Source organism: Rissa tridactyla, chromosome 20 (assembly GCF_028500815.1).
Source record: "Rissa tridactyla isolate bRisTri1 chromosome 20, bRisTri1.patW.cur.20221130, whole genome shotgun sequence".
NCBI lineage: Eukaryota > Metazoa > Chordata > Aves > Charadriiformes > Laridae > Rissa > Rissa tridactyla.
In genome coordinates, this window is record NC_071485.1 from 3,952,097 (window position 1) to 3,978,180 (window position 26,084).

At 62.2% G+C, this 26,084-nt stretch overlaps 1 protein-coding gene across 7 annotated transcripts; it reads right to left on the minus strand.

The window, feature by feature from the left end:
• Positions 1-887: 887 nt before the first annotated feature.
• On the minus strand, positions 888-23,221 carry PLEKHA2 (pleckstrin homology domain containing A2). Of its 7 annotated transcripts, XM_054180819.1 has the most exons (13): positions 20,890-20,978; positions 19,902-20,134; positions 16,561-16,724; positions 15,634-15,690; positions 13,727-13,775; positions 12,496-12,593; positions 8,761-8,907; positions 5,724-5,870; positions 5,486-5,554; positions 5,276-5,346; positions 5,049-5,139; positions 4,400-4,477; positions 888-3,982 (listed from the first exon to the last, which is right to left on the minus strand). In XM_054180819.1, exons 3-13 carry the CDS (start codon positions 16,699-16,701, stop codon positions 3,641-3,643), a joined length of 1,290 nt encoding a protein of 429 aa, XP_054036794.1. In that variant the 5' UTR covers positions 16,702-16,724; positions 19,902-20,134; positions 20,890-20,978; the 3' UTR covers positions 888-3,640. The 7 variants fall into 7 exon arrangements, with proteins under 7 accessions (XP_054036794.1, XP_054036799.1, XP_054036795.1 ...); XM_054180824.1 differs by lacking the exons at positions 19,902-20,134; positions 20,890-20,978 and adding an exon at positions 23,105-23,221; XM_054180820.1 differs by lacking the exons at positions 19,902-20,134; positions 20,890-20,978 and adding an exon at positions 21,174-21,244.
• Between the last annotated feature and the right edge of the window lie 2,863 nt (positions 23,222-26,084).

Consider the following 26,084-nt stretch of genomic DNA (forward strand, 5'->3'; position numbering starts at 1 on the left):
TCGTCATGAAACTACCACATTCCTCAGACCAGTGGAACAACGGGGCTGAAAAGCCCACGGTGGGGAAAAAATTATGCAGTGAGCCAGAAAGAAAAAATTAATAGTCCTGCATGCAAAAGCCCGTCGTCATTAACATCTCCCTGTGTCCCCAGCCCAGCAGCCACCAGCAGGACCTCAGATTCCTCCCGTGGACGAGGCTGTCAGGGACCAGGCTGAGGAGCGCCGGGGGATCGGTCCCACAGCTCTCCGGGTGCTCGGAGAGGCCAAGAGAGCTGTGACCCCCCCGGCCACCACCACGTGCTCACCCCCTCTCACCCCCAGATCCACATCAGGGTAACAAAGTGCTTAAACCAAGAGTTTTATTGGCACACACTTACCCGTGGAAGGGCGCAAGATGAGCAGTAGCTGGGGTCTGAACAGCAGCAGCAATAAGATTAGAGTCGTCCCTCGAGCCGGGAGGATGGACATCGCCGGGAGACGGGCGGCTTCCGCTCCCTCTGTCGCCTTCCCACCAACGACACGCTCGGGGAGCAAGGGATGCCTCCAGTCAGTCAGTCCCTGTCCCCTCGCTTTCTAGCGGTGACAAACAAGATCAAAAACTTTTTCAGAGCAGAGGCCATGACGTCCCTTCGCCCTCCCCTCAGTGCTTTCCCTGGTGAAGCTGCCTGGGGGGGGGTCAGGGTGTCCAAGGGGCTCCAGCCACGTGTGGGGCACAAGGGACACCGGGCAGGACTTGGGCAGCTCCGTGCAACGTTCCTAAACCTCCCCCAGCATGTGGGGGGAGCACCCGCCGGTGGCCCCCGTGGTCCCTCCACCCCAGAGAGACAGCATTGATTCCCCCCAGCAACCATCCCCCAAAACACACAGCCTGGAAAAGCGATTGGGACTTCCTTCTTTATTTAAAAACACAGGGAAAAAAAGGGGTTCTGTCTCCCACATTGAGAGGTGAGGGGCAGGAGGGGGGTAACCGACACCACGGGAGTCACAGAGCATGGCCCGCGCGAGGCACCCCGGCCCTAAGAGCACTTGAGACCCCCAGCCAGCGCTCGCTGCGACGGCTGAAACCGCTTGGGAGTCTTCATAGGAAAGAGCAAACCCGTCTCTCCCACCCCTCCGTCCGCACAAGGCTCCCTCGACCATCACGCATCCCTCGGGAAGCGGGGAACCCCCAGCACGCACACTGCATCCCCAGACGGGAGCAGCTCCGGGGGACGCCTTCACGCCCAGGCAGGGGTGAGGGGACACCAGCGGCAGAGCTCCACCGGGGCCTGGCTGCATCTGCCCGCTCCCTGGGGACGGGATGCGAATCCCCCCCCCGCGACACCACCCGCGTTACGGACGGGGCTGGAGCCCGGCTCCACGCGGAACGTGCCGGTTTCCGTCTCACATCCAGCCTTTGCACCGCCCTGGGGACGCAGGAGGGTGGGAATGAGAACCAGGAATGAGAACCGGGAATGTCGCAAGAGCGCTGGAGCCGCTGGTGGTTTCTCCTCCTGGATAATTAACCCTAATTGTGCAACAAGCTCCTGCTTTACCATCCCAGGCCCGAGGAAACTTTGCAGTTCTCAAGCAACACGAACACTCGGCGCGCGGTGGTTTGGGCGCCTCGCGCAAAGTAACCATCGTCCCTCTGCATTCCACGTTCTCCAGAAACGAGGTCAGAGCGCTGTCACCAAACGCCGTGACTCTGTGACCGACAGGCGTACCAAGTTACTAAAACCGTTCTGAAACGCCATTTTATGAGCCAAAGAGCAAGTCAGCCTAAAAAAAGGAAAATTTCACACGCTAGTGCAAATAAAGCGAAAAGGAGAAGAAGAAGGAAGAGCATGATCTAGGTTTCTACAATTAAATAACAAATATTAACACTCGCCCTGTACCGTTTGCATTGATCCCTGCTCCTTTTCATAGTTTCAGTGTTCTCCAGCATCTCCACCCCCCTCTGAGCCATCCATACCCCCAATTTGGGAGGCCCCGTCCCCCCCCAGCTGCACCGAGGCTCCCCCGGCTGCCGGCCCCGGCACAGGGCTGGGGGGGGGGGGGGGGGGGCATCATCCCTGTAGGAAGGTGCAATTCTCATCTCGTTGAGATCCATCGGGCTAATCAGCGCCTCGGAGCAAAACCGATGGAGCTCGGCTGCGTCCCAGCCTGGAGCACAGCTGCCAAACAGCTGGAGACCTGGAAAGGGCAGGGACAAACCAGATTTGTTTTGCTTGCTTCTGGGGAGCACGTTGAGCTGATTTTGCAGAGCTGAGAACACGTAATGCCAAAAAAGGAAAAAAAAAAAAAGAAAAAAAAGAAAGAAAACAAACAAACAAACAAGAATAAAAGGTGACGAGTCCACAATAGAGGGAAGCCTCAACCGCTGCGCACACTGCTGTTTGCAATGGAATTCCCGCACCGGTCACCCGGATTGATCAGCTGGAGTTTATCCGAGATGGGAAAGAGCGTGCCCGTGTCTGACCCGGGACGCGGCCGTGCAGCCGGGCCAAGGCAAGCGCATTTAAAGCCCCCCGTGCCCCGGTGCATCCCTGGTGCCGCTGCAGCCGTGCCCGGAGCTGCGGTGCCCAGGCAGGGCACTGCTCCTGCTCGCGACACACGCTTGGGCACCGCAGAGCCGGGAACACCTGAATTCTCTACACGCCATTTATCACACCTCCGAGAGGGGCTGGTTTGGTTACGGAGATGAGGAGTTCACACCGCTCTAAACACCTCTGCTCATTTTCACTTCAGGGCGGGCAGCAGGCGCCTTGGCTCAACGAGTCTTCCCGGTTTCAGTAAGCGCTCGGCTTTTTGGTGCTTTTTGCTGAAAGCACTTCCCCACCCGGGGAACGCCTTCCTGCTGCCCAGGTGTACGCAGTGCAAACCCCACGCCATGCCTGAGGATGCTCCCGGCCCCAGCAGCTGCCGTCACTCCGGCTCCCGCTCGGGAGGTACTGGTGAGCCTTTCGGGGGGACCCTGCCAGTGCCGGGGTTTAACAGTGGCCACGGATATAAAAAGACGTAACTAAAAGCCAGCAGATGTGTTGACACACCATTAGTCAGGCAGTGTAAAGAACTGGTCTCCTGGGGAAAAAAAGTCATCAAAAGGGGAAGCTGCAGCGTGTTCCTTGCGCAGGCGGCCGCAGGCTGGTGTCCCCCCGGCTCTGCCCAGCCACGCGGGGAAGGCTGAGCAGCAGGAAAGGGGAGAAAAATGTTTTTCCCAACACAAGAAAGGCCACGTTCCCCTTCACACCCCTGAGACCTCCTGCCGCTTGCTCCAGGCTTGTTTTGGGGAGAAAGGATGGGGTTGCAGCAGAGGATGCCCCTCATCCAGGTTGCCCTGCCCAGAGGCGGCTTCCGAGACATGGAGCGCCCGGGGCAAAGCGCAGGCAGGAGCGGGCAGGGACCGCGCTCCCCGGCAGAGCTGGGCACCGGGACGCGGGTCCCGCCGGAGCCTGTATCGCAGGGGAGAGCGGCGGTGGAGGGAAAGGGCTGCTTCGCCCCCACCGAGACGACGGGGAGAGCTCGGTCCAAGGCGCTGAGCGGATGCACAGAGACCAGTCCCGGCGCTGGCACAGCTGTGCGCCCTGAACCGCCCCGCGGGGACCCCGGCAGCCAGGGAGGCGGCAAGCGAAGCCCGGGGGGGTGGCTGGACGCCCCGTCAGACGTCGGAGGTCCGGATGCTTTCATCGTCCAGGTCGAAGGCGAACGGCTTCTCCTTGAGATGCTGCGGCTCCGACTTGTGCCGCAGGCGCTTGCCCGGCGCGGCTCCGGCGTCGCGCTCGGCGAAGGCTGGCAGGAACAGCGAGTCCCTCAGCGGCGCGGGCGACTCCTCCGGCGCCGGCTGCTTGCCCTCCGCCGGCGGCACCGGCGTCCAGGGCTGCCAGGAGGAGGTGGAGGGGGCTTTGCAGAGCGCTCGCCTCTCTTCCCCGTGCCTCGGCTGGGAGGGGGCTGCCGAGCCCCCCGGCTTCACCATGGAGGAGGATCTCATGAAGGAGATTTCCTGCAAGGACAGGCGCAGAGTGAGCGCTGGATGGGGTCGGGGTTTGTGCGTGCAACTGCTGGGAGCAATTTGCAAAGCCCCGGGGACGGGGAGCCCTTTACACACTCTGCAGAAGGGGAAAAAAACCCCTAAGGAAAGCAAAAGTCTGAATTAAAGGGCCCTTTGCCCCGTCAGGCTCTCGCTCCTGCCTCAGAGCGGAGCAGGGCTCACGCAGCTCCGGTTCGATGGCTGAATCTCACTTTTCAATCTTTGTCAAGGGAACTTTTCCAGCGACTGGCAAACCGACCCGGAGAGGGCAGGGATCTCACCCTGGAAACGGGCCAACCGAGCGCTTACACAAGCCACGAAATAAATATCCCACGCATTGGCATGGGCTTCATTTGACACCGAGCACGAAGCAGAGAGGAGGTGACCTACCCTGGGGCGGGTTTTCAGGGCCTGGACTGCCCCCGTGATGGCCCGGATCCAGCTGCGCATGTCCTCGGGGCTGTCTGCCTGCAAGACACACCAGCCCCGCTCAGACCTTGCCTTCCGCAAGCCCCAAACGCGCCCGGGAAGCCTGGACACGCCGATGGACAGGCGACCGCCGTTCCCAGGGTATTTGCTACTTTAGCCTTGCTTCACAATTTATTTCTTTTTCCAATTTATCCTTGCTTCAAAAATCCCTGCACCGCCCCATCTCCCCCCGCAGAAGGGGAGCCACTCTCCATGTGGTAGCGTTTTTATCTCAGGAGTAGATAAAGCATTTAAGGAAAAAAAACAAAAAAAAAAACAAAAAAAAAAAAGAGTTGGGGGGGCGGTGTTACCAACCCTGCCCCTGCACAGCCCCGCACTCGGGATGCTCATCGGATCAGCCCGTGCTTCTCTCTCTGCTTTTTCCTGCTCACACCAACAGCTGCTATTATAAATAAGCCCAAGGGGAGAAGTGAAACCGGCCGCGGTTCTCCCTCGCCCGCGACGCTGTTCCAGGCTCATCTGCTGGCGTTTGCCGGGAACAGCCCGTTCGCGGCAGCCGCCGGGAGCTGAACCCACTGCGCAGAACAGCAAACCCCCCCCGGCCCCTCACCTGGATGTAGAAGGTTCTGGAGCTCGTTATGATTTCAAACAGGTTGTCCCGCATCAGGAGGTCACTGGAAACAGCAAGAAAGAGACGGTCGCTATCCAGAAGCCATCATGGATGGAAAAAAAAAATTCATATTTACCCCCATCTCTAGAATGTGCTGGGGAAAGCCTGGCACAACCCGGGGCTCCGGCAGGAGCCACGGTCTGGGGAAACACGGAGGGGAGCATTACCCAGACTTGACCAGGCACTCGTGGGTCTTGCAGACGTCCCTCAGGAGAATCGAACGCAGGGGCTCCTTGTCCTGCGGAGAGGAGAGGAGACGATGACGGGCTCCGCTGGCCGCTGGGGCTGGCAGCGCTGGGACAAGCCTCCCACGGAGCCGCCGGCACCGGAGCGCAGCAGCCCCCCACCTCTGCCAGGCCCAGGCAGGGGCTGCTCACCTGCTCGCACTTGTAGTAACTGATGGAAAACTCGTCCAGAACGAAGTACCGGCGCTTCCAGCTCTTCCTCTGGAAAAGAGAGGAGGGAACCGCTCCGTGCTGGGCTCCGGGGCTCTCCCCACGCTGTCGCGGTCCAGCATCCAGAGCATCCCGGAGCATCCCTGACCTGCAGGGCAGCATCCCACCGCCACCCGCCCAATGCCGCCCGCCCCCGGCACAGGGGACTCCCAGCACTCACCACGTTCCCCTGCTTCACGCAGTAGCCACTCTTGAGGACAGGTGGCCCGGCGGGCGGCTTGGCAGCCGAGGTGGGGATGTAGCTCTGTGAGCGCCGCAGCAGCGGGTGGGCGGCCACGTCGCTGCCCTCCCCTCCGTCCCCCCCGTTCTGCAACCGGAGAGCAGAGAGTTACCGGGGAGCCGGGCGCGCGCAGGGAGGGGAATTCCCTGCTGGAAGGCAGGACACCGGAGCTGGAGGAAAGCAGCCCCGAGCGCAGCGCTGCGTGCCAAGGGCTAATTGCGACGCCTGGACACGAGCAGGGGAACGAACCAGCGCGGAGAGCTGATTTCATCTCCTTACGTACAGCTTTTCAGACTGCTGCCCTTTTGGCGCCCACACGTTAAAAACAACATTAAGAAATTGGAAAGGCTACAGAGAGGCCACAGAAGCAGTTCGAGGGCTGAGGAAAACCCCTTGCAGCAGGGGAGGAGGAGGACCTGTCTGTCCGCCTTATCAAACGGCGAGGGGTGACTCAGCCGCACTCAGCCCGTCTGGGGGAAACGCGGGGCACGAGCGGCTCTTCCACCTGGCAGAGGGAGGCAGAGCGAAAATCACCCGCTGGAAGCTGGAGCCAGACAGACCCAAGCTAGGAAACAGGGATGCTCTCCAGCTGGAGAGGGACATATATTGTGGGAATAAGCTGCTCGGGAAAGCCAAAAGTCTCTTTTGGCCAAAAGCCACGTTTTTCAGAGCCAAATTCTCCCAAAACAAACTGCGATGTTGGGAGCTCAGGTAGAAAAATCGTGCTTCCCCTGGCGCCAAGCTGTCTCTCCCCAGGCGCGATGCTCACCCCGCTGTGAGCGCTGATGGGCACCCATTCCCTGGCTCCCCCCGAGCACCACCCAGCGCATCCCGAGGGCCGGACCCTGCCAGCATCACCCCTCTGTTCCCCGGCAGTGCCCTCCCTTCCCCCTCGGCAGCGCAGAGGATGGCTGAGGTGAAACATCTGCGCTCATCTCCTTCCCCCGGCCCTCCAACCCCTTCCTCCAGCTCCGCGCTGAGGTTTGAGAATTGCCATGGCAGCCGGGGGGGGCTCTCGCCGCTGCCAGCCTTATATGGCCCCCACGCCGGTGCAACTGCCGGTGCGGTTAACCAGCGACCTGCCCGCGCGGCGCTTCCAGCACCTTCGACAAGCGGCTTTGCTTTCCCCAAGGACAGAGACGAGCGGCCATTTGGCTGTCCCCAGACTGTCCCCCGGCCCCTCCGGAGAGCGGCGGAGCCGAGCCCCAGCCTGGCTGGGAAAGCCGCCCGCACCCCTCGCCTGGGCTGCACTGGCTCCGCCGGGCGTTACGGATGTACGTGTCCAAACCCAGGGATGGGGATGCTGCTGCAAGAGGGAGCGTTACAGCCGGGAGCCGGGGGGATGCTGCTGGCCGGGCTGGGGGTGCAGGCGGAGCGCGGGGCTCCCACCCGCGGTCCCAGAGCCGCTGCGGGGCAGCACCGGCCGGGGCACAGCCAGGAAACCACGGACGCGCCCAGGAAGCTGCAGCAGAGAAATAGCCATTTCACACGGGGCATGCTGCAAGAGCGCGGAAAATATTCTGGCAGCTGATGCACCACCTTTAAAAAAAAAAAACAATCCCCTCTGTGAAAGAAAGGCAGAAGTTGAGCAGGGGCCGGGGATGGAGCTCACGGCTCTTGCGATGAGGGGGAGCCCAGCTCGAGAGCCAGGAGAGAAAGCAGCTTTAACTCACGAAACAGAAAAGAAAAGCCACAGGGCCGGCTGCTGCCACTTGTCTGCACGGGGCTGAGGGTCCAGCAGTGGCACCGGGAAGGGACGGCCACCAGCCTGACTGATCCCGCGCGTCGCCGCACCCCACACACCTCCCCACCCCGGCAAACCCCGCGGCCAGGGAAGCGTTAAAAGCGCCTGGCAGCAAAAACACTGCTGCAATGATCTAATTCTCTGCTCTATTTTTAGTGCTGCCACTGATAAGAGCTGAAGCGAGACCCAGAGCCGGACGAGCGCCCGAAGGTGGCAGACACCGACGGCCACGTGCCGAGGGCAGGGGCTGCAGAGTCACGGCCAGCAGTGACGGCCACCGCCTCCAGCATGGGACAGGCCCTTTGGCTGCTTCGATGGGGGCAGCAAGACGGGGTCCCTCTGCCCCGGGCACCTCGAGGGGGGATTTGGACCCAGGACGGGCGGGTGGATGGTGCAGGATGGTCGGGAAGGTGTGCAGGAGCAGATTCACCCCTCCTCCTCCTCACGCCCCCCGGTCTCATCACTTCACAGCGAGACAGAGGTGCTGCAGGGCGCTAAGTGCAGCTATTTGTACACCCCGGAGCGGGAAGCGTTTGCAGGCACCGAGCTGGTTTCCAGAAATGAAAGTGCGAACCAGCCTCCCCAACAGCCAGCAACTGCCTCCAGCCCCACAGCTGGACCTCCCCTGGACCCCGCAGCTCCCCCGGACCCCACACCCCAGCCCAGCACCACGTCAGGGGACCCACATCCACAAGCTCTGCTGCTCCGACACGCGGGTTGGAGACGGACAGAGCCCACCGCTGCTGTGTATTAACAGTATTTCTGCACCCATCGCGCTGCTCGGGGCACAGCAGGACGCTGGAGCGATAACGCCCCGACACGCGCTTTCCCCGCGCTCTCCCTCCCCAGCGCAGGAATCCGAGCATCGTTCGCAGCAAGTGCTTTGCAGACGCAGCCCCGCTCGCCTGGGAAGGCGGCACAGCCTTGCGGGCAGGGCAGCCACAGAGCAGGAGCCAGGCACCAAACCCAGCGGCAGGGACCCCTCAGAGCCCGGCTCAAGCACCGAAAGGCCCCCGGCAGCCGTTCGCACCCCGAGGCGCAGGGACATGGAAGCGGAGTGTGGAGGGAATGCCCTCACCCAGCTACGCATGGGGAGAGCTGCCACCTTTTCTGCTTATCCCCATTAGGAGCTGCTCTTAAAACACAGGGAACAGAGAGAGCGAAGCGGGGTGCTGACACGGCAGGGATTTTACCCCCAGGGTCTGGGACGCTGCACGGATCCTGCCAGCTCACCTGGTTGATGGAGATGGGCGTGTGGACCACCACCCCCCCGATGATCTCGGTTTTATAGGCCACCTGGGGCTTCCTCTCCTGGGCCTGGGGCACCACCGGAGGCTTCGCGATCTCCGCGGCCGGTGGGACGCTGCCACCCTTTGGCACCTACGGGAGAAAGAAAAGGGTGAAGGGCACAGGCGTGACTGTGCCGGGCAGTCCCACACCTCCCTCATCTCTGTCCTTCCAGCCTAAATGCAGCTATGTCCCTTTAAAAACTCATAAATGAACAAGCCACCCCAATTAAGGAGGGTGTGGGCCCCGCCGCGGCGGTTTGCAGGAGGCGCTGAGACGGGAGATGAGAGGTGGTGAATAATTAAGCATCAACTCACATGAGTCTGCGACTCGCCTCTGCAGCCCAATGCGTTTGTGGGACACTCGCTCCTTTAATTGTCCCCGCTCTACTTACGGCTAGGCTTAATGACGAGCTTCCCTCTGCCTAACGAGGCTGAGCAGCAGCACGTCCGCAGGGGCACGGCAGACAGCCGGGCGCTGGGTTACACGCCGAACGCCTGCGTGTCCCCACCAGCCGCGGCCGCACAGGTTGTGTCTCTGCTGCGGGCGGCCCCACGTCCCCGGGCAGAGCCTGCGCCGCGGGGACCCAGCTCCCAGTGCCGCCATCCTCCTTCCCTCCGGCACCCGGCTCTGGACAGGACGGCAGGTTTCCATGTTTTCCTTCCTGAGTCCGCAGTCCCACTTCTCTAATGCCATTAATTGGGGTCTCCAGCCCACCCTCCTGCCTTCCACCCCGAAGCGCACAGGGAGTGACGCACCGTCCTCTCCGTGCAAACGCACCATGCGTTGGCTGCTGGCTGGGCAGGCAGAGCTCTCGGCTGCTCTGACGTCCCCTGGTCTCATGTTTAGGCTGAGACCTGGCTTAAGTCTTGGGGGACAGAGATCTGGGTTAGCAAACCCATGCACGGGAGAGCAGGGAGAGCCAAGGAGGAGATCCCGGCCACCCCACGGCCACGCTGCCTGCGCAGGGCCCCGGCGGCTCTCCAACAGCCAGGCTCAGCCGTCGCAGTTCAGGTGCCATCCCGTCCTGCTTCCGAAATGCCGCTGCCACGAGAGCGAGCGGCCGGACCATGGCAGGGTCCCCCCCACGGCTGCGCTGCACAGCCCCGTGCGGAGCACCAGGGCCCGCGGGCACCAGCCGCCTGCCCCGGCAACGCGGGCGAGCACGAGGCGAGGCCAGGGAGCCGGCACGGGGCGCCCGAATGGAGGAAACGGTTTCACAACGCGGCTGCAGAGACATTGCGTGTGCGGGCAGAGGGAAGGAGCTGCATGTCTCTGCAGGGGGAAGGTGCTGCTCAGCACCCGGCACCGGTCAGTGCGGCTCCTCCTGCAGAACCGAGCAGAGCCCCCTGTCACCGTCACGCTGCACACCTCGTGCCCTGAGCCACCGAGGCCCCGGCTGCCGAGACAGCGAGCGGGGTGAGGAAACACAGGAACCGATTTGCCAAGAGCAGAGGAGAAGTCTCCGTGAGAAGCGGAAGCTGAACCTGGATCTCTGCACCGGGAGCAACACCCAAACTGCTGCCCCGTCCTTCCCATCCCCCTGCGGCCGGCGGCGAGGTCTGATGTGGTGTGATGCTCCCCGCGCCCAGAGCCCGGCAGATCCCAGGGCCAGGGGCAGACCGGAGGCTGGTAAGGGTCCAAACCCCGCCGACAGCCAGAGCGTCTCCCCGCAGCCCTTCTGTGCCTCTCCACCCACGGCGGAGCGATGAAGCCGCTGCAACCCGGAGCATCCCAAGGAAACCCAGGCGCAAACGGAGACCCACGGGAAGGTGCAGAGCGGGGAGAGGGATTTCCCACGCTGGGCAGGGCGGCCGCACCACCCGCACCCTGGCAGCCCCGCGTTTCCCAGCCAGCCCGTGGGAACTCCTCCCTGCAGGGCTGGATGAGCCGGTCGCCAGCCGGGACACCGCCAGAGTCGGGAAGGGCTGGCCAACATCAGGGAATGAAAGTCACCGCGGTTCATTGCAGAAACAGAAGACGCACCTCTTCCTACCACCACCTCGGCCCGGCAGATCAGCAACACGCGGTGCCCGCAGGCAATCACCCCAGGGTACACGTGGACTGGTGTCGCTGGCGGGCTCTGGTTACTGCTCCTACCTGGTTTTGGTGGGGTTTTTTGTGGCCAATATCACCTGAACTCATAGAAAGAGAAGGTACAAGCCAGAGCCTGTGCCATCAGTTTGGCAGCTTCGGGCACAGAGGCTGTCACATTGAATGTATTTGCAGATATAAAAAGAAAATACAAGCCAGGTCTGGCCTTGTAGATGAGTTTCCCACAGACACAACACAGCACTCTGGTGATTTTTAACAAAAAATTCAAGGAAAAAAGGTTATTTGATAGGACCCGATCCTAAACTGTTCATCGTGATTTTTCCATATATTCAGTTCACAAACCATGCACAACACGCATCAGCGCATGATCCAGTAAAACCCTGCCAGCATCAGACATTGGCAACGCTGCTAATTGCAGGCGCCCGGAAGCCTGCAGTGCCCCCGACCCTTCCGCGGGGATCCTCCGCATCCCGAGGCCGGGCAGAAGCCCCCAGCGCCGAACCCGGGCGCTGCCGACGGAGCCCCGAACGCAGAGGGAGCGCGGCACCGTCCCCCAGCGCCAGGAGCGGCGGGCAGCTGAGGAGCACAGACTCCGCCAGTTACCGGGTCAGCGACCATCAGTTTACGGTCCCATGAACGCCACAGCGGATGAGAGGAGATGGCAGACAAAGTCCTTTGAATCCAGGCACGACCCGCCCCGCGACGCCCGACAGTGCAGCGCTCTGCCTCGTCACAAGATCCAGTGTTCCAGAAAGAATAAAAACTGAGTAAACAAATTACTGAAGCACAAGAAAGATGCCCTTGGACAGCCACAGCGAGGAGCTGGTTATGGGCATCCCAGCCAACAGGAGGGAAACGGCCCCAGAGCGGACGGGGATGGGGACAGATCCCACAGGACCTTCCCCAGGGTGCAGCCGCCGTCCCCCACAGAGCTGGGGGGAGCCGGGGGGGAAAGATGCCCGAGCAAACGGCAGCAGAGTAAATCCCAACCGGCAGCATCCCTGGGGATGGCGGAGGGAACATCCCCCGCCTGAAACCAGAGCCTTGAGAGGGGTCACCGGGCGGCTCTGGCCTCGCAAAGGGACAGGGTGACGCCGCCCAGCCCCGCACACCAAAGGGCTGCATCGCCAGCACGCCCCCCCCTGCCCGGAGCATCTCTGCCCCTGCGCAGGGGCAGAACCGCACACAGCCCCGGGGTGGCCGGGCAAGAGCCCTGCTCTCATGGGGCCGCCCAGGGGACGCTCCCCTGGGAACGAGGGGCTTTCGGGAGCTACAGCCCCGTGCTACAGCTGCTTCACTCAAGAGCAAACCAAGGGGTGCGGCAGGCGCAGAGCCGGGCCCAGAAGGACAAGGCGACGCTGCAGCCACCAGCTGGGAGCTGCGCGTCCGTCCTTCCCCGCTGCAGCCTCGGCACTAGCCCAGAAGGAAGCCTGGCAAGTTCGGCACGGACCGGCTCCCGGGCCCGGGACAGCCCAGCCACCCCCGCGGCTGCTCCCCAGGTGGGGCTGGGGGGACGACGGAGAGGGAGGGCAGGGCAAGATGGAAAAGCACAGCTCTTCCAGGCGCGCGGAGCAGCCCGCCAAGGCAGGACGCAGCAACCCCAGGGAGGAGCCCAACGCAGCCTACCGTGATCTTACTGGCCCGGTTCAGCGCCTCCACCCAGTCCTGCAGGTCCTTCTGATCGCTGGCTTGTAAGAAATAGCGCTGAGACAGAGCATTGATAACTGTCAGAGAGGGGAACGACAAGAAGAGTCAGGGGACCCCGTTCGCTGCTCAGCATTCTTAAAGCAAACTAAACGATAAATCAACACGACAGCATCTCTCGATTCCCCGTCCCAGAGCGATTTGCAGATATCGCTCTCGTAACCTCTCGCATGGAAAAGCGGCGGAGGGACGTGGAGGGGGGACACGGGGAGGCTCTGCGGGGACAGAAGCGCAGGGCTGAAGCCAGGCTTACACCAAGGCTGCGGCATGGCCCAAACGAGGACTTGATCTAGCGCTGAATTTACCGCCCAGCACGGGGTGTTTGAGGGCCCCTTGGGAATCCCTCCCCTCGGCACTCGGGCTTTAACTCCCAGCCGAAACGTCGCTGTGAGCCCCAAGAGGTCCGGGGAGCTCCTCGGGAACATGCTCCCCGCAGACTCCCCAGCGAGCGCTGCCTCCTGCCCGGCAGCCGGACGGGGCAGAGCAAGCTCTCGGAGGATTCCTGCACCAAAAACCTGGAGATGTTTTTAACTGCACAAGGTCTTGCTGAAGCTCCCCTGAGCACTGCCACACCGGGGTCCCCGGAGCAGCCCCGTCCCCGCGGGGACACGCGCCATGCGCTCTGGTCTTGGGCTACATCCCTTGCGGTAAAGCACTGCAAAGGCAGCCCCCATCCCCTGGGACAAGCACGTGCTCGTGCTGTCGTTCCTGTTGCTCTGAACCCGGGTTCACGGCTCAGGCACACGGCACAGCGGGGGTCGTGCTGAGGCCATTTGGGGAGGGGGGGAATTGGACACGAAACACCCCTTTCCCTGCGCCAGCAGGAACAGACCCTTAGGCTGGCATTAAAGAGGAAAAGAACCCTGTATCGCACAACGGGACACTCGGAAAGGATTCAAGAGCACAGTGAAGGGACCATCACGGAGGGGACCCATAGGGTCGTGCCTCCATCACCAGGCTCGGCCCGTGCATCTCGCACGGGGGGTGACAGCGACAGGGCCACTGCCCGGGGCTGAGGCTCACACTAGCCCTACGCTGGCCCTCTAGCACGGTGTGCGCTGGCAGCATCCCCTTCCCTCCCGCGGGTCTGTCCGGCAGCTCACGCAACCGCAGCCTCCCGCCGTGGGGTGTCCTCAGAGCCCCCCTCACTCACCAAAGCAGAACGGGGTTTTCGGCTTCTGTTTTGGGGTGGCGATGCTAACCTGCAACACAGCAAATCAAAGACAATAGCTAAAGATAACAGCACACGCTGACGGCACGCACTGGAGATGGAAGTTTCCACCCACGCACCTGTGGAGGAGGGGGAGCGGGTGCTCCCCGCGCTCACCCCAGCCCCCGTCCCGCACCCACGCTGCAGGTGAGCGCGGGGCCGAGGAGCGAGCGCCCGGCCGTGGGCGAGACTGGGGGCACCGCCTGCCCTCCCGGCCCCGCACGTACCCCTCTGCAAACGGGGGGAGACCGGCCAGCTCGGGCCAAACGAACATGGCCAGGGCCCAATTAGTACGTCCTCCCCGCGCAGCTCCCCGCCGGAGCCCTGCTGGGTGCCACCGCAGGAGCCCACCACGGGGCATCCTCCCACCCCAGGCTCTGTGTCCCCCCCCGGAATGGCCGGGCAGGACCCCCCAGCAGCACGGCGGTGCCCGGGAGGATGAGACGCGGGAGCGGCGGCGCAGCTGCACGCGCTGTCGGGCACTGGCCCGTGTCGGGCGGAAGGCAGCCCGCGTGCGGCCGGCAGCGAGCGCGCGGTCCCGGGGGAAGGTCAGCGCGGAGACGGGGCTTTCATCTCCCGCCATCCCCCCCGGCGCTGGCTGCGCTGCAACGCAAAGAACTCAAAGCTTTCAAAGGCCTCGAATACGCGAGTTTCTGCCGGACTAACACAGTCGCTCTTGTCAGCAATTAAGAAAATTGAGGGAAAATAGCAGTGGTTTCTCCCTAAAGAGTAGGAATCATTTATATAAGAATAATACTCCCCGGGGCTTTGAGCACAGCATTCGTGGAGTATTTATTCTGACAGGCTTCCTCCTTCGGAGCCACTCTATAATGCTTTAAATATGTTTTCTCAAGCAAACCTCCATTTTTCTGGCATATTTACAGAGGGTAGTTAGAGCCGCCGGCATAACCCAATCCTGCAGTTTGTGACCAAATGCTGTCCTACAGCAATTTGCATTTAGACTAAAACGTATATAATTTATACGTGAGGCTCCATCCGAAATGGGGAAGGCTCAGCCTCCCAGCGTTGCTTCATCTGCGCTTAATTTATAAATCATGATTCAGCAGGAACAGGGAGATCTGTCCAGTTCTTTATCCGGCTCCGGCACGGGGCTGAGCCTGGCGCGGCGGCCACGAGTCCCCGCTCCCCCGGCAGCGGCCGAGGGGCAGCTCACGGAAAGGGACGGTGGCAGCTCCGCTTTCCATGGCCGCGCTGCAGCCACAGCTCCACGCGTCCAGTCAGCAGCCCCACAACAGTTGTCATTTATTCCACTATTTTCACCTTCCCGTGGAAGCCGGATAATGCTGTTAAGACACACAGAAGACAGAGCTTCCAGAAAGCCTCTAAGCACAGGGGAAAGCTACTGGTGCCCCCAAACCCATGGCAAGGGGGACCCTGTGACCGTCTCTACCTCCCCATCTTCATTCCTTTACAAGAGGAAAGTGGTTCACACTGAGAGCAACCAGCCATCGGAAGAATCTCCCCAGGGAAGCGGAGGAGTCCCCAGCATTGGGCACTTTTAAGATTCAGCTGTGCACCTTGCCTAGACCCTGCTTTTGCCAAGAAGGTTGGACCAGACGACCCCTGAGGTCCCTTCCAACCCGGGATTCACGGCAGAGTGGTTCCTCTTCCTCCCGCGCCGGTCTGCGGGTGAAGGCAAACACCCATCCCAGCGCTGGCACCCCCCCTCCCCACAGACCCGCTCAGGGGGCGCAGGGAGGACGGCAGGGGCTCGGGCAGGACCTCGCGTCCTGCACCGCTGGGGCGAGCCATTGCCTCTCCCGGGAAAGCCACACGGAGAGGGGACAACAGGGACCCTTCATATTCCTTCCGCCCCACCCTGACGTTACCTTGGAGATGTAGGTCAGCTGCAGAGATCCCACAGCTCCCGCACCAATGGCCAGGTTCTGCAAAACATTTAAGGAGCAATGGGAGTGAAACGGCAGGGGGAACGCGGAATAGGCGAGCCAGGCTGTCATTCGGTGTCACTGGGGTCAGGCAGCAAAACCAACAGCCCCGCTGCCGGCCCCGGCCGCTTCCCCTCCCCGGGCACCTGCTTCACCTCGTGCCCCACGAGCAGCTGGGGCCGGCCACGCTGTGCTGCCCCCAGCGCCATGCCCGTCTCGCTCCCCTCCGCACCCCGGTCCCGCTCACCGCCCCGTGCACACAGGTGCCCGACGGGCTCCGAGTCCCGTGGGACCCAGAGAGCAAGAGTTTGGGCCAACACCGGCCAGCGGGAGCTTCCCCTTCCCCGCTGAACAAGGCAACGAAGAATCTGCTGCGAGATGCTCTTCAGGAAGGCAGGTGCCTCCCCAGCCTACAAGCAGTGCTCGGGCACCGCGGGCTTCCCAGGAGGGTCTTCCCGGAGCTCGGCTTCGCTCTTGCTCTCTTGAGCTTGACCACAAGCGCTGGGGCAGCTCCCAGAGACATGGGGCACATCACAGACTCCATCTCCCCCAGCCGCCCGGCTCCTGGTCTAAGTGCTTTTGCTGCACGACACCACTTCCAAGAGTACAAGTATTCCTAGGATAACCTTTTCTCCAGGGTATCAAGCTGCTGCTGGGGCAGTCCTGGAAAGCCCAGGAGTGGCAGGGGGCTGCTCTGCTGGAGCCTGGTCGCGGCTGCACCCAGCCACAGGAGACCCCACCAGACAACTGAGGCAGCAGACAGGACCCTCCTTCCCGGACCCGGAGCAGCCGCCTCCACCAGGGAGCCTGAGATCCAGCTAACGACTTGCTAACAGCTTCCACGAAGCCGGGAGCAGCGCGGGAGCCTACCTGGGGGTTGTCCATGTACCACAGGAGGCAGTTGGCCTGGGTGTCCAGGATGAAATACCTCCGCAGAAACTTGCCGCAGGTCTCATTTTCTTCAATGTCCAGGAACCCGCAGATACGGTTCTGTCGATCCAAGTACGGCATGCCGGGCTCCTTCTCGCATCACCCTGCAGAGGGAGCGGCAGGGAGAGGTGGGTGCTCTGCTCCCGCAGCCCCGGCTCCCCGGGGAGCTCCTGCGCCTACAGCCACCTCAGCCCCTCAGCGCCAGACGTGCCGGGATGCCAGCGCAGTCCCTCAGCCCCCATCCCAGGGAAGGGACCACCTGCCGGGGTTGGTCCAAACGAGCACACCGACCGCCTCCCCTCGCTGAAAAACGAGGCATTTTCACCAACGTGTTCCTCCCTGCAGGGGCGCACATCGCTGCCCAGCCCCGAGAGCTGCCAACCCCACCACAGCCATGCCGCAAAGGCGTGAAAGCCCCCACGAGGCTGGGCAGAGGGGCTGGGGCTTTGCTGCTCAGCCAGCTCCCCTCTCCGCACCACGTCCCACCGCCGAGCATCCTGCCGGTCCAGCCTCCCAACCTGCCCGTCCAGCCTCCCAACCTGCCCAGACCTCCTGCTCCTCTCCCAGGCCGCCGCAGCCACGGCGTAACGCACGAACAGCAAAGTCAAGCGGCTGCCACTGTGTGTCTGGACCGCGGGGAAGCTGCCAAACCCAACCATCACCCGGCACGCCTTTGTGACAAGCGGGGTGCCAGCGTGCCGGCCCCGGGTGCAGGCAGGAGCGGGCAGAGCAGACCGAAATAGCTCAGCAAGGAGCTGCAGGACTTTGGGGAGCTGCAGATGGACTCAATCATCGGGCGCTGCTGAACAAGCTACTTGCCGGCCCAGCTCCGAGACCACTCGTGGCACAGGGCTGCACCAGGGCCACTGGGATGTCCTGGGCAGTGACAGACCGAGTGACAGCCCCAAACTGCCCCTGTCACAGCAGCGGCTGCATCTCACGGAGACGGGCTCAGCAGCATGGGGCAGCCCCATGCCACAGCTCAGGCCACCAAGAGAGGACAAAGTAGCCACAAAGGATTTGACACGAGACACCAGGTCGCCGGGAACCATAAGAAAAAATAATCCCGAGGCAGAGTGCGTGCTAGAGAGAGCCCGAGCACACTCCCAGGAAATGGAAAACAATCTGCAACTCCAGCAGAAAATCTGTGCAGCCAGGATGCCGAGTCAGCAGGGAAAACAATGACCCATTGCCGCGGGGCCAAGCCGTGTCACCAGGTCTGCTGCGGGCACGGACCCCCCGGCGCTGCCCCCCATCCAGGACGAGCCACCCCCGAGCTCGAGCTGCGAGCAGAGCCGTGCCGGCACCACGGAGCCCTCCGCAGCAGCAGGAGAAACGCCGTGCCGACCTGCCGCAATGGCCCTGGGCAGCCGGACGGAGAGCACAGCAGCCGCGGTGCCCGTAGGTGGGCTCTGCCTGTGCCCCCCCGTGGGCACAGGACGCGGGGGAGCCCGAGCATTGCTCTGTCACCCCACGGGAGCAGCGGGGCTCTGAGTCAGCGGCAGTGGGTGCACGTCGGCACCGCTCCCATGCGGCAGCGGCTCCCACCCACCCTCCACAGCACCTGGCACCCCTGGGTCTCTGCGCCATCGCTTCCAGCCCCTTGTGGGAAGCAAAAGCAGCACCGAGAGCCACCGGTGGGCCAGGAACATCCCCCCGCCCGGGCAGAGCCCCCTCCCCACGGCGCAGGGGGGACAGATGGGGACGGAGGCAGCGGTTACCCAAAGGATGCGAGCTGAACCCAGTGAGGTCTGTCCGGTAGCAGAGGGGTGACTCGCGCAGGTGCCAGAAGTGGAGGCTGCACAAATAAAAGATCTCATGCAGAAAAGGAGGAAATACTATTTTTGAGCCGAATAGCGGCAGTGGAGTGGGGCCCTGAGAGGCAAGTGTTGTGCAAGAGCTGTGGTGCAGCTGCAAAGGTAGAGGTGGCAGAAAACAAGCCAACCTGTTGTCAGGATCTCGGGGTTTATCACCAGGGTTTCAGAGATGGGTATCAGGGCTCTGCTAGGAGGGAAATCGCACCGCTTCAGTAGCAGAGACTGGTTTAAAACAACACACGTGCCCTCATACAAGGGTTATGTGGGCACCTCACATTTTACTGCTTTTTTGTGGGGTTATTTTCGTGGCGGGGGCGGGGGGGGGAAGCACACAGAGAGCAGATTCCCAAGTGCCTTCAACCATACCAACATGTTCAGACCAGGCCTCACAAATTGCCTCTTTCTCCTGCTGCTAATAAAAGTCCCCAGATTTCTGCTCACGAGAGGGATGAGGAAGAGCCGAGCTGTGCCGCGGGCAGCGCAGGGACGAGCCCCCAGCCCCACAGGGCTCCCTGCGTTCCCCTTCTGCCATCCTTAATCAATTCGGGCTCAGCTGAAAGCCCACAAACCAGCTCAAGCCTCCTGTGCGAGCTGACCCCGGGCTGCACTTGCTGCAAAAACCGCTGGGCAGAGGAGATCGCCATCGCCCCGCACTCTGCCCTCCAGACCACACTCCTCCTCAGCGAGTGATGATCTGCCCCGTCCCTTCCCGGGGGCAGGGCACTCCGCTGGAGCTCGGGCCCCCCCAGGTCCCTGTCCCCTCACATCCCACTGCCTGCAGGACACGAACTGCCCGGCCCCTCGCAGCCACTGAGAATTCCACTTTTCCATAGGAAAAAGATAAAAGTAGCATCTCCAGTTCCAGCAGCATGTGGGTATTCGGTCCCCCTGCTCAGGAACTCTGGAAGGGCAAGAAAATGCTCCGTCTGCACTAAGGTTTACTATTTATACAGCACTTCGTAAAATCCAAGTCATAAATACTTCTATGCAAAAGCCAAACTTGCGTTTGCTGTAGGAAGGACATAAGACTAAACCTGAGGGGGAGAAAAAGAGGGACCTCACAGAAAACCAGCATCATCCAGTGCAGATGAGTCCCTGGAGGCCTCACAGCTTCCCAGGACATCCTTTATGGAAACATGATGGACATCGCACTGGCACCGGGCACAGGAGGTGACGATTTATGGATGATGCCCATGCCCGATTCATGGAGGCTAATCTGCCATCCGACAACTTGAACTTCCCGAGCATCGCACTGGATCAGGCCCTCAGGATCTCATTAGCAGATCCTGTTTATGAATTTATGCCATTTTGTAGTGAAGCACATCAGAGACTTCCAGGACTCTCCCCTGCCGCTGAAGCAGCTGACTTCCCAGCTCTTTCAGAGTCATAATATCCCACCAGTTAATGAGACGACAAGAGCAATTAGGCTATAGAAGGAGGTTTACAGCAAAAATACCCTCTCACCTGCCTCCCGAGATACAGGTGAGCGCTCCCCAGGGAGAGGCAGAAGGTGCAGGGCACCGTCCAAACGGCACCCGAGCCCCCCTCTGCGGTCACCGCTGGCTCAAAGGCCTCGTGTGCAGCCACACAGCCAGACTTTCCAGGAAGCACCCGCAGGACGCCAGCGCTTCACCGCACCGTCGCGGCTGCCCGTGCCCTGCTCTGTCCTGCTCCCGGCACAGCGACCCAGGGACACCCTACAGCAGAAAAAGCCAAGGCAACAGGAGACCTGGCACTCAGAGCATCGCAGCAGCACTGGCCAGAGGCAGCTCCTCGGCACCTCTCTCCGCAGCGCGGCCCATTGCACCTGCAGGCAGCCACAGCAGGAGCATCATCATCCTCCTCCTCCTCCTCTCCCACGCCTGTCTGCCCGAGCTGTCCCGGTGCCGGTTGGGGTGCAGGATGACCACCCCCGTGTCACCAGGGCTCCGCTCTGCGGTGTCCGCTGTCCCCACGCAGTGCCGGCGCGCGGGGCGATGGCTGCAGCCGCAGCGGGTGCAGCACCACTTCCTTCTACCTGCCCGTGCAAAGGAGTTTCCAGAGCTCGCCCCGCCGACGTCTATCCGGCGGCTGACACACGAGACAGACGGTGTAGGCAGAGGCCAGTAGCTAACTCCTGCTAATTCCAGACATTTGCCTTAATGAAATAATTAACCTGTTGAAAGGCCGGCTGGGAGCAGCGAGGAGACACTTCTGCACCTCACCACAGAACACCGGCCAGGGGAACACGCTCCGAGCGGCTGCGGATCCCAAATCGCCCCCGCGCATCTGCCACCGACCCCGCAGACCCAAAGCGTGCGGCGCTCCCCCATCTCCCACAGGGACCCCGCTCCCAGAACCGCGGGGTCATCCCGGCAGGAGCATCCCCCGCTGCCCCCAGCTCCCCCGTCCCCCCGCTGCCCCCCAAGCACCAAAGTGCCGCCCCCGCCGCCCCCGGGAGGCCTCTCCCCACCGGACGAGGCACGGATGCTCCCAGCCGCTGCCACCGGAGCTTCTGCCTCATCCCCGGACCGACGGACCAGCCCCACGGCGGCCGCTCCACCTCGGGGCCGGAGCCCCGCGGCCGCCTCCCGCCCGCCCCCGGAGAAGCCCCTTCTCGGGGGGAGCCCCGGCGGGCGGGGGGGGGCCGGCGGGAGGATGGGGACGGGGGTCCCCGGCCCGCCCCAGCGGGGGAGCGCAGCCCGCGGGCGGGCGGCGGCTCCGCGCGTCCCCCCCCCGCGCGTCCCCCGCACTCACCCCGCGGCGTCCCTGGGCTGCGCGCCCCGCGCGGGGCCGGCGGAGCGGGCGGGGGGCGGGCGGCGGCGGAGGGGGTGTGCCCCTGGCTCCGCGTCGCTTTTTTTCCGGGTTAATTACGTCTCCCATTAGCAAACCCGGCCCCGGATGTGAGTGCGGGGCGCCCGGGCGGCTCCGCGGGGCGGGGGAGGGTCGCGTCGTCCCCCGCTCCCAGCGCACCGGCTCCGGAGCGCTCCGAGCCCCCGGGGCGGGGGTCCCGCTGCCGAGCGGGGCTGGGGCCAGCCCCGTGCCGGTCGCCGCCCCGAGCTTTGCAGCCTCGCCGCGGGGTGGGAGAGCTCCGCCGGGGGCCCCCGCCGTGCCCGGGGATCGGGCCCTTCCTGGCAAACACCTCCCTCCGCCCCCCGGTTTTGCCGTCAAACCCGGCAAAATTTGCTCGGTAAATCAACATCCCCCGGCGGCTCTGCTCTCTCCCCGGGACGCTCCGGCAGAGCCCCCCAGGCCCATCCCCAGAGCTGCCCCACAGGGTCCCTGGAGACGGCCGCGTCCCCCCTACACGCACCTGAACCTGCCCCCCCCCCGGGCCCAGCGACCCTGACCGAGCCCCCGCCCGGGGCAAGAGCCGCCGCAGCCCGGCTCAGATGCTCAAAACAGCAGGTGGGTTCCCATGCGAGAGGGGTTTCCAGGGACAGACACGCTGTGGGGGTCCTGCCCCACAGTTGGTGCTTGTAAGAAAGGCAGGTATTGCTTTTGCAGAGGAGAAAAGCCGTTCCCATCAGAGGTGACGTGACAAGGGAATGACTAAGACAGAGAGGCTCCAGCAAAGGCTTGTAGAACATCTCTTATCACACAGGCAAAAGGACAAACTGATTCCTCCTGGATTAGCGTCTAGAAGGGGAGTCAAACATTTAACCAGGGCTAATGACATTGAGCAATTTTTTTACCAAGAAGGAAAGAAATAAACTAATCAGATAATCCCTTTAGGTGTAGCATAAAGAGAAGTAAACAGAGGCAGGACATCCGGGAAGAATTTTAGGCGCCTCGGACAGACTGTGAACCCTGGAGTACCCAACCAATGGGAAACAGGGGAGGGAAAAATTCAGCCGGGATTAGGAAATAAAAAGGTGTGTTTCAAGAACTGGAAGTGTGCCTGCTTGCTAGGTCACCCGCTCTTGCAAGAACGTGAATAAAGATGTGCTTCACAGAGGATTCTGCCTGAGCCTATTTCATTCGGACCGGAACTTTCTTCTCACAGTGCTCACACCGACACGGATGCAGAGTCCCAAGGCTTCCAAACCGTGTGGGCCATCGTCGCTGCTTCACGAAACCTTTCCCCACTCCCACGGCCTCACAGCGGTGTGTAACATCAAATACGGCAGCGGCTGAGCGAATCCAAGCAGTGAGCGCAGCGTGTGGCAGGTGAATCGCCCCAGCTCCTGCACTGGGCTCAGAGCCATCGCCACCAACTTTTCAGTAGTTTAGATTCGGGTCCTGTTGACCCAACCACCCCCTGAGTTTTGCCCCCTGAGCAGCAGTTTGAGCACTTACACGTTTTCACACCAGCCTGGGGGTGCTCCGGGATCTCTGCTCGTGCACACACAGACCCGCAGAGCTCGGGGCCGGCACCGCAGGCGGGGAGGGGGCTGGCGGGGATGAACCCCAGTGCAGACCCCGCAAAACCCCTGTGGCACTAGCAGCGGCGCTGCTGGGGAAGGACAAGCACTCCGTGAGGGTGGTGCGGCACCCTCGCAGGGTGAGAGGGGTAAAGCCGGCCATGTAACGCGGCGGTGAGGCTGGGTGGCCATGGCGCACCGCTCCCCAAAACGCTGCAGCCGCCCTCGCAGGGGGTGAGGTCGCCCACAGCCGGCGGTGAGGGCTGTACGCAGCTATTTGTGCTGTAACGCCTGGGCTGCGGCAGCCCCGAGGTTCCTCCTCACCTGAGAAATTTGCAAAAACGAAGCCTGGAGTTAACAATGGCTGTTCGGAGTGGGCAGACCATTGGAAGCAGTGTGGGTCACACTTCCCCTTTGCGCTAGTCTCAGGGTCCTTGTCACCTTCCTGAACCTCCCGCACGGTGCCCTGGGGGAAGCCGCTCCTCGTTTTAAAGCCAGGGGCAATCGCTCGTGTACCGGGCTGCCTGGGCACCCAGGAAACCTCCCAATTGCATCAGGCAGTCGTCGTGAGTCAGTCGGCTGAGCCCGTCACCCACTCCTGAGAGGTCCCTACCTGCTGGGCCGATGTAGCCACAGGAGCTCTGGGTGCTCCCACCCCCCGGCATCGGCTCTGCAGAGTCCCCCCCTCTGGAGACCGTCACCAGCTTTGCTCCTTTCCAGGCAACGCAAGTGACCCCGGCCTCCAGCTCCCTGCCCCTTGCTGCAGGGATATCAGGGGGGTCTTTCCTGCCTTCGTTTTAAGGCAAGACTCTAGTTTGGAGGATCCGGTGCTGTGCATTTGAAGGTAATTTTTTCCCAGAGCAGTTGCCCTGCGCTCTGCGCCGGCTGTACAAAGTGTTGTTAAGCAAACACACTGCCTCACCCCCAGCATTTCCTATGGCCCAGGTCATTTTTAGAACAACGTTTCCCTCCCCCTCCTTTTCATGTTGCAGACGATTGCCCAAACGCTGTTACAGAAACCGTGTGTGTTCAGTTCCCTGTGACTCTGCTCCGGGCCCGTGTCACCGCCACGGGAGCCCCAGGCACTGGCCCCAAGCACTTTCTCCCGGCGCGGGTGAAAGCGATCCCAGTGCCGCCGGCACCACCGAGACGCGCAGGGAGCCTTGCTCTCACAGACACCGTGAGAGTGCTGCTTTCCCAGCATTTTGCACAAAAGGTTATTTTTTTTCCAGAAGTTTCCTGTTGGACGCTGATGGGTGTTTCCCGCCACCTGTCCTCACTCACAGCACAGCGTTCAGCACCGTTAAATAAAGGCACCCACCAGCTCGGCGGTCACGGCCGCTCTCCTCGCTGCTGCCAGCCGACCGCGGCCACGCGTCGGAGGAGCCGCTTCCCTCCGCGCTCTCATCCCTCCCCAGTTTCCCCATCGGGGGACAGTCCAGCCTCGCGCCCTGCCAGAAGCTGCATCCCAAAACGCATCATTTATTAATTACACCAGGAGAAAAGAAGTGATGACCTCCCTCCGCACCTGCTCCCGGAGACCCCCGACGGGACCCTGTGTCACAAGCTGATACCCCCAGGGTGGCTCTCGCCTGGGTGCCCATTTTGCTGTGAGCGACAGAGCAGGATTTCGGCACTGCCCCTCCCGTACGTTTGAAGGGAAGGATCGTCCCTCGAGGCAGCCGGGGTGTTATTCCTTGCAGTGCCCATCTCCCTGCAGACCCTGACGCCCACCCTCGCCCAGCCGCAAACGCCGATGGAGCCAGAGCCCGAGAGTGCCGAGCACTCGCTGTAGAGCTCTTGAAGGTGCTGTAAAGGAACCAAAACCTGAAGCGTGAAAAACCGCCAGTTATGGAAATTAAGGCCATGGCAACTGGGTTATACTTAGAATAAATAAATAAATAAATAAATGAAAACTAGCAAAGAGAATACAGGGAGGTTTGAAAAGCAACTTTCCTGCCTCAAAGCGGGGCTGGCTGCTCCACTGGGCGAGGGCGCCCCATGTCCTGGCAAGCTCTGGAGGTGTCCCGGGGGTGGACGCCCCCCAGCAGCGCTTCCCTTCACCCCGCGCTTGCACCTGCGTTGCCCGGGCTCCGCGTCCCCGCTGCCGGGGAGCGGCACAGGCGCTGAGACACGGGTACAACGGCAGAGACAAGATGCAGGGATGTCAGCACAGCATCACCCCCAGCCACCCCGCTCCCTCCTCCGCCCCACGCGTGTCCTCTCCGTCCCCTGCGCTGCCGCCTCCCGCGCTTCTCCCTGCGGCTCTCCAGCCTTCCCCCCCCCGCCCCGCCCCCCAACCCTGCCTGCTTTGCAAAGACTAAACTGTTCCATGGAGTATTTTTATACCGGGGCATCTCTCGCAGACCTTGTGACTCGCACCAGAGCCCGGCTCTGGAGCCGCTCTGTTCTCCCTGGTGCAGTCACACGGCAGCGAGTCACGCCGCTGCCCTCCCTTCAGCCCGGGAGCCTCGCACTTCTCCTCCCGGCTTGGTTTTGCATTGTGTTTTGCTGCCGTAGCCTGTCCGGGGGTACACGCAGCCCATTCAACTCGCAGTGACACCCCGTTAGCAGACGTAGGGCCACGAGCGGATCCCCAGGGCCTTCGGGGGTCCCACCAACACCCGTGGTTCCCCACAGGAATACATCCTTCGTGTGCCCAGGGAAGGGGCAGGGCCCGCAGCAGACACAGTATAATCTTCTGTTGGGATGTCTCCCCTCTAGTGGCAGCAGCCGAGCCTCCCTCTTGTAGGGGTTCAGCCTCACAAGGCTCCATATCCATGTTCTCCAGGACTTTTGACCCTCTCATGCCCCGGCGCTCACCGGGGTCTCTGCGTCAGCAGCATCCCGCAGCAGGGAGTTCCACGGCTGGCTCTGAGCATGCTGAATTATTTCTTTGCGTCTGTTCGAACTTGCTCGTTTTGGTTTCAGTACCTGTTCCCTTTTTTCTTGCGTTATGACTAAGGGAAACTCCCAGCAGGTTGCTCGGCTGGAAGAGCCGCGGCTGGGCTTCCAGTCAGCAGTTTGTGGCTTGCCCTGCGTGACATTTCTTGCAGGCAAATTCCCACTCCCCTCTCCACGCTCCCAGCCATCCTTCTCTCTCCTCCCTTCATCCTTCCCTTTTCTTTCCTCCTCAGCCTCATTCACTCACTTCTACCATTCTCCTTACAAAACACAGCAGCACCGAGCGCTCCTGGGGGGGTCCTTCTAGCTGAGCTTTATGCTGCACAAACGCCAGCCATCCTGGACCACCGACCCATCCCCGCACCATCGCTCCCCTCCGCAAACCGTGGGGCCAGCAGGA